Source organism: Chelonoidis abingdonii, unplaced genomic scaffold (assembly GCF_003597395.2).
Source record: "Chelonoidis abingdonii isolate Lonesome George unplaced genomic scaffold, CheloAbing_2.0 scaffold1061, whole genome shotgun sequence".
Lineage (NCBI taxonomy): Eukaryota > Metazoa > Chordata > Testudines > Testudinidae > Chelonoidis > Chelonoidis abingdonii.
This window is the reverse complement of record NW_027425322.1, coordinates 1-7,615: the sequence shown is the minus strand read 5'-3', so window position 1 is coordinate 7,615 and position 7,615 is coordinate 1. Positions and strand designations below refer to the sequence as shown.

General features: G+C 43.5%; 1 protein-coding gene and 1 long non-coding RNA gene across 2 annotated transcripts; both read right to left on the bottom strand.

The window, feature by feature from the left end:
* Positions 1 to 992: 992 nt before the first annotated feature.
* LOC142046064 (uncharacterized) lies at positions 993 to 2,807 on the bottom strand. The gene is made up of 2 exons (XR_012654977.1): positions 2,778 to 2,807; positions 993 to 1,139 (listed from the first exon to the last, which is right to left on the bottom strand). It is a non-coding gene; the product is annotated as an uncharacterized LOC142046064 (long non-coding RNA).
* Positions 2,808 to 4,258: 1,451 nt separating this feature from the next.
* Positions 4,259 to 6,789, bottom strand: LOC116835924 (ammonium transporter Rh type A-like). Its single transcript, XM_032799201.2, is given in 4 exon segments — positions 4,259 to 4,324; positions 4,326 to 4,432; positions 5,246 to 5,393; positions 6,615 to 6,789. Coding segments are annotated over 4 exon segments (456 nt in total). The 5' UTR covers positions 6,765 to 6,789; the 3' UTR covers positions 4,259 to 4,273.
* Between the last annotated feature and the right edge of the window lie 826 nt (positions 6,790 to 7,615).

Sequence of the window (7,615 nt, the reverse complement as noted above, 5' to 3'; positions counted from 1 at the left end):
TGTATATTGACCTGGGTCTGGGGTTTGATGCTTTGGGATCGAGAGACCCTTTTTCTTTTACTGGGGTGTTGGTTTTCATAACCTTTCATCTCCATGACGAGTGGCGCTGGTGGTGATACTGGGAAACTGGAGTGTCTGAGGGAATTGCTTGTGTGACTTGTGGTTAGCCAGTGGGGGTGAGACCAAAGTCCTCTTTGTCTGGATGGTTTGATTTGCCTTAGAGGTGGAAAAACCCCAGCCTTGGGCTGTGACTGCCCTGCTTTAAGCAATTTGTCCTGAACTGGCACTCTCAGCTGGGTCCCACCAGAACCACATTGTTACAGTCACTTTATCAGTGTTCATGCTCCTTTTGTGTTTCTCCTGTGCACATTCTCTAACAAATGGGTTTTCTGTTCCTTGAAACAGAATTTTTAAGTGATTGTTCAAAATAGTGACCAAAAATGTCACTTTGGATTCAAATTTTCAATCCAAAGGATTTGCACTGGAAACCTGATTCAAAGATGCAAATAGGTAACCCAGGATCATTGTCATTGCATGTACATGCACCTAAGGGGCAGAGGTAAGGCTGTGAATAGACACTTCCTGACTTTTTAGTACTTAACTTGCAACCTTAAGTTTGCAACAGGACAGCACCTGATTCTCTCTCATTTACACCAGGGTAAATCAGCAGTAACCACATGGAAGTCTACAGAGTTAACTGGATGTAAAACAGGTATAAGCGAGGGGAACACCAGGCCCATGGGTTTTATATTTAATATAAACTGTATGAAATCTATTATACAAAATTCTTATGCAGAGCTGCAGGAGAGGGTTCAGTTTAGTCAGTCTGATCCCCCCATTAAAGTGGTGAAGGGAATAAAGGCAATCTTGGGAATTGCCTTGGTTCATAGTCAAGTAATTCTAGATCCAATACTTCAACAAGAAACTCCATATAAAACATGGAAAGAAAACAAAGTAGAATGCAACTTCACTAAAGAAGACTCACTTCCACCTTCTTTCTTTCTTTCTTTCACTCACCTCAATTTGACTTGTGTCACAGCGGCAATGATGCTTGCAAGACCTCCCAGTAATCCAGGTAAACCATGTAAATTATGGACACCACATGTGTCTTGAATTTTCAGGTTAGAAGAAAAGAATGGCTGAAAGGAGAGGGAAATACACTTTCAAGTCAGGGTATGGGCTACAGGTTTCATCAACCAGTTTTGCTAGGCAAATTAACTGGGGGAGAAAGTGAAATATCAAAATATGTTTCCAGGGCCGTCCCTAGTGCAGTGTGGGGTCTGGGACGGAAGTGATGACACTTCCTGGCCAGAAGTGACAGGTGATTTCTGGGACTGATCACACTGGGGGCTGGTAGGGAGGCGGCATCACTGGGCTCCAGGGGTTTGGAGCCACGGCACCTGCCTTTCTGGGGCTGGAGGGGCTGCAGCAATGCTGTCGCAAGCTCTCCCTCGGGTGGAAGGGGTGGGGATCCCTCAGCCAGCAGTTCACCCACTGCCCATGCTGCACTGGCCAATTGCACCAGCCCGTGGGGCTGCCCAAAGTGCAGGACCCCGAGTGGTTGCCCCGATTCACCATCCCCTATGTATAGATAAGGATTTGATCTAACCCAGAGGACTTCTCCATCATGGTTATAGTAATTATGGAGAAGCGAATCCGAATATTACCTGCATTATGGCACAGAACACAGCTGCTCTATAATGCTTCTGAATAACTCAGCCACGGATGTGAAGGTTGAGGGCTGAGTGATATCTACATGCCACCTAAAGCTGGCTGAAAATTTTTCAAAGGAATGTTTTTCTGTTGGAAAATTCTGTTTCACTGAAATCAAAACTTTCTATTGAATGTATCAATTTTTGGTGAAATTACATTTAGAAACATATGGAATGAAAATCCTGAATTTCAGCCACCTCTAATGCCTACCCAATCCCTTCATTTCCCCAGGGTTTGGGATCCTTATTCAGGATAGCAATTAAGAACATGTTTTAGTCTATTGGTTTCCATGTAGACCTCTGACTAGGTCTCGATGTCCATATAGGCCTGATTCTGATCTTTCTGTCTAGTAAATTTATTAACAGGTGTGTTGTGAGCAGGACACGAGAAGTCATTCTTCCGCTCTACTCTGCACTGGTTAGGCCTCAACTGGAGTATTGTGTCCAGTTATGAGCACCGCATTTCAAGAAAGATGTGGAGAAATTGGAGAGAGTCCAGAGAAGAGCAACAAGAATGATTAAAGGTCTTGAGAAGATGACCTACGAAGGAAGGCTGAAAGAATTGGGTTTATTTAGTTTGGAAAAGAGAAGACTGAGAGGGGACATGATAGCAGTTTTCAGGTATCTAAAAGGGGGGTGTCATGTCAGCGAGGAGGGGAGAAAACTTGTTTCACCTTAGCCTCCTAATGATCGAACAAGAAGCAATGGGCTTAACTGCAGCAAGGGAGATTTAGGTTGGACATTAGGAAAAAAAGTTCCTAACTGTTCAGGGGTAGTTAAACACTGGAATAAATTGCCTCGGGAGGTTGTGAAATCTCCATCTCTGGAGATATTTAAGAGTAGGTTAGATAAATGTCTATCGGGGCATGAGTCTTAGGACAGTATTTGATCTGCCATGAGGGCAGGGTGACTGGACTTGATGACCTTTTGAGGTCCTTCCAGTCCTAGGTCTACTGAATCTAATGAATAAATCAGGCGTAACTCCAGTGAAATATTACATGCCGTGAAGCTAGTGTAAGAGAGATCAGAATCATGTCCTGCATATTCTACTTTATTTTAACTTACAGTCAAGAACTTGAAACCCGATGACAGAGATGAGCGTTACCATCAATACTACGATTATACATAGCACCAAATGGATAGATGTTTCATGTCGGCACAGGAACCCACTGCTACTCCTCCTGCTAAGGTGGCATTTTGATGTGACCTGTCGACCATGCAGGACAGAAAACCTCTGAAGAGTAGATGAGAGTTGGAATGGGAGGCCAGGTTGTATTCGTGAAATGAACTAATGCCACAAGCCTCCTCCTGTCTTCACACGTTGCTATTTACATTGTAAAGTATTTATCAGTGAAACTTAAAAGTGCATCTCCATACAATTGATGTCAGACTGAGGCAGTCAAGGATGAATTACAACCAGCAGAGGCCTGGTTTTGATTCTACAGCACAATCGCTGCTCATGTAGGGTCCCCTTCTGTACACAGGGACTGGATATGTAGATCCATGGATCCACACTAAATCCATCTATTGGCAAAAGGGGAGGCTACATAGGTAGTGAATTAGGCTGCTTAATTTTCAGAGGCAGTTCCTATGCATCTTCCCAACCTAGCCAGCAGGCAGGACAGCTTTGAGGGAGGTCACACTCCGATACCCTTTAAAGACATCCTCTTAACTCAGGGAACAGCAACAGTAGTTGGAGACTAGCCAGGATCTGACTTCCCACATTCCCGTCAGCTAGGACATTGTGGGGGAGAAGAACATTCACTTCTTCAAGGTCAGCCCCACCAAAGCTACAGGACAGCAGCAGGGACCACAACTCCTCATTCCAGTGTGGATTGAACCCCAGCGACCCCCTCACCCAATGGTCAGCTTTAGGGAGGTGAGAGGAGGTGGCTTACCCCTTGAGCCCCCCTTCCCTCCCTCAGTAGCATTGGCCTAGGCCACTAGTGCCCAACACCAGCCAACTGAGGGGGGATTTTTTGCTCTGTAAAGAGTCCAACTCAAACTATCACTTGAGGAACACATTGAATAGATTGGTGCAGAGTGGACCCAGGCTCCAACTGCCTTCCTGCCTAAGGGACTGCTGGTGGAGATGGTATGTACCCCTAGCAGGCACGAGGAGGGACTGTCTTTACTACTGACCCAATGTGGTCTTTCCTTTCCCCTCCCACATGTCCCACCCCTGTAGCCAACCCCAGTTGGATTAACAGTTGGGTTTTAACCCTGGCCCTTCAGTACAAACAGCTTGAGTCAATGGACTAAATTCCCTAGCTGGGAGCTGTAGCAAACAACAAATCTCATCATAACCACTAGAGGGAGTGGGGAAACATGCACAGAATAGTGGTGGGTTTCACACACACACACACACACACACACCCCACAATACAACCCTAAACTTTTTTGAACCATAAACAAGGGTCGTAGTTTGGTCTGAGTTTGGAGCAAAGGCTCCAGCTACTTATATTTTCTGAACCAGACCATTAATTGACAGCCCTCCATCATTGTAATTCTACGCTAGATTTAATGCCAGACATGGGATTTTGACGTGACTCTTACCATATTCAACTTGCCTCTGTGTTTGACCAGGCTTGAGAGGGCAAAGGCTGTGAGTGTGCATGCAGCCATAGAAAAGTAAGTGTTAATGATCGCTCTCTGCTGGACATCAGGGTGCGCAATGGCAGAGTTAAAACTGGGCCAAAACAGCCAAAGGAAAAGGGTACCTGCATGAATGCGAAAAAATACAACATTAAATCGCAGGAGAGTTTTCAATGTCAGATACTCCATTCAGCAGAACAAGCCCACCAAGAGCAGGAGAATGGGGAAGTGCAATAAGAAATGATTAGATGATTGGAAAAATAATGGACTATTGTCCAGAAGCTTTTGACATCAGAGATGAAAAAGAAGACAAAAGAAATCCCCCAGCTCATGTGAGCTCCATTACCTTCCTGTGACGTGGACAGGAATTCAGAATGGTCAGGTGCTAGTTCTTCCAAAGACTCACTGTGCAGCCCTGCTTAATCACTTAGAGTAAGATTCTGTAATGCTCAGTCACTCTGAGTAGGACGTTATTCCCAGAGTAACTTATAGTGAAACCCGCAGAGAAAGACTTCTCAACATGAATAAAGGTGGCAGAATCTGGCCAGTAAAATCTTTCTGTCTCAGTTTCTCTAGCTGTAAAATGAGCATCATACTAGTACTTACCTACTTAGTACGATGTTAACTCATTAATTAGATCTGGCTGATAGTTCTCCATTGAACCTTTCTTTTAACAGAAAATTGACTTTTTTACCCTAAAGTAATTTTTTTTGCAAAAAATGAACCATCACTGAAATTTTCTGTTTTCTTTTTTGCAATGACAAACCAAAACATTTTCGGTTGCATTGAAAACACATCTGCAGCAGAAGAAAAGAAGTGTGCTGCAAGGAGAGAGAGAAAGACAAGTCTCTAGTATAGCAACATTAGTATTTAGACTGTATCAGCAGCAGGAAGGAACAGCTGACCCATTATTCTGACAATCCACTTCTCTTACTTACCAATCATGGCAAACATGTCTGAGTGGTAGCCTGACTCTTCATTTTTATGTCCTTCTTTCAGACCAGGACGATACAAGACTCGCGCTGCAGCCAATCCAAAATAGGCTCCAAAAGCATGGATTGTCATTGATGCTCCAGTATCAGTGGCCTGTAACAGGGAAAAAATGTGAACCTAGAACTGGCAGCATCCATACTGGGAACAGGGAAGGGGTAGGGTTCCAATAAAGGAGGAATTTGGATGGGTCTGGTTGTGCACCTTCCATAGTGGAGATCAGAGTTAGAAGTTCAGGCTACTACAGAAAGACACAAGTAAGGATTAAAATGGGATCAGTAACTCTTACCCACCATTTAAACAAGGCACTTCTCTAGTGACCATCTTTAACACTGCTTCACGGTTCTGTTGTTTAACAGAGATTGACCCAAACCTAAACTCTGCCCCCCAGCATCCCTAAAGCTTGGGAGGGTTCACACAATCCCAGTCCCAAATTTCAAGTTGCTCCTCGTTTACTAGTGAGTGAATCAAAACTCCAGATCTGAGCACCCTCGGATTTATGGGGTTTGGACTGGAGTTCTGAGGCTCAAATTGCATCTCTGTTTTTTTTTAAATTACCTTATATATTATATGCTGTGAGAATTACCTGCCAACTGTTAGCCAGGCAGTACAATGTTCTAGAGGAGATGCTGGGCAGATATATACAGACATGGGAGATACAAGAGGAAAAACATAGCTTAGTGTCAGGGATGGATGACTAAAAGATTTCTTGTCTTGGGAACAAAGTAAGGTCTGAACTAAAGTCAATGAAAAGAAGTCAGGAGATCTCCAAAGATCTGGATGAGCAAGTTTCATACTGGGCACGAGACTTTCTCTCAAAAGTAGATGGTGCCATTATTTTCAAAGCAGGTCTCTGGGCCCTCTCATGCAGAAAACCAGAATCATGCTATAGACCTAGAAGTCAGTTGCTCTTCATTGCTCTTTGAAAGCCATTTGTCAATTATATACAAGATATTACTATCACCTTTTACCCAAAGGAGAGACTTCAGGAGAGGACTCTGAAGCATTCTGCAGTCACAAGTTATGCTGTAGCCAGGAGTTAGCAATGACAAAGATAGAGGAACTGGCAAGTGAGTTGAGGGAGACAAAGCTGTGTTACACACACTGAAGCAGTATCTGAGTTTGAAGCTAAGCAATGAGATATCCGGAGAGGAGACGACAGATGGAGAAGTGAAGAAGAACAAGGAGGGAGATTGTATTCACCCTATGACAGAGCAAAAGAATGGGAAATAGAATTTTCCACTCACAGAGAACTGTTTGCTATAACTGATGGAGATAATAGTAGCTTTTCCTCCTCAGTAAATGTATATTTCCTACCCTCAGTACGTTCACAACAAGATGTTCATTGCATGAAAAGATTGTGATCTCCAGAATGGTCATGATCAGCATCTGGACTGGACTTGTTTTCCCCAGGACAGCTCCAAATGAAATCAAGACGGTGGCTGTACTGAAGTCTGCATTTATCATACTGTATTTAAAAAAATAAAAACAAAAACCAGTTTAGTCTGAAGAGAAATGAAATGGATCCCCAAACTTGCATCAACACAATCCATAAAGCTAGAACACTCAAAGAGTGAGAGATTAGTTCTGCTAATTGTACATAAAAAACTCCTTATGACTTTTTCAAAGTATGGGGCCCAACATATGCTGTGGGACAAATAGTGGGTCCCAAGGAAGGTTACGTACATGCACAGACTGCATTCTTGACAAGCAGAATGAAATCATGAAGAAAAAGTCAGATGAAACAAGGCAATTGAGGACACACAAGAAGATTGTTATTATCTAATTGTTATTGTTATTGATGTTTCCAAAGGCAACCGTAAGATGAGTAACTCCCTTGTTCTGGGTAAGATTCTCCTCTTGGGTTACATCAGTGTAGCTCAGATCTGAAATTCTACCCCTCCTGTATGTGCCTTTCTTCCACTGTCATCAGGGATAGATTTGCCTGGGTAGGTGTGTGTGTGTGTGCGGGGGGGTTAGTGTTAACTGGTTACTGGAATGGAATAAAAGTATGTTAACTAGAGCTGGGTGAATAACTGATTTTGAGTTTGGCCTGGACAAAACTCAGAAAACATATTTGGCTCCAAAAATACTTGGAATTTGTCAGCAAATCAGAAAAAGGCAAAGTTTAGAAACGTGTCTTCCTCTAACCATTGGCCTTATGGTTGGGGCACTTGCCTGGGATGTGGAAGACAGAGGTTTGAATCCCTGGTCTGGATCAGGGACTTGAATACAAATCTCCTTCCTTCCTCAGGGAGCATCCTAACACCAGGCTTTGGGCTATTACGGGGTGGGTAGCATGCAATGCCTCCTGTTAA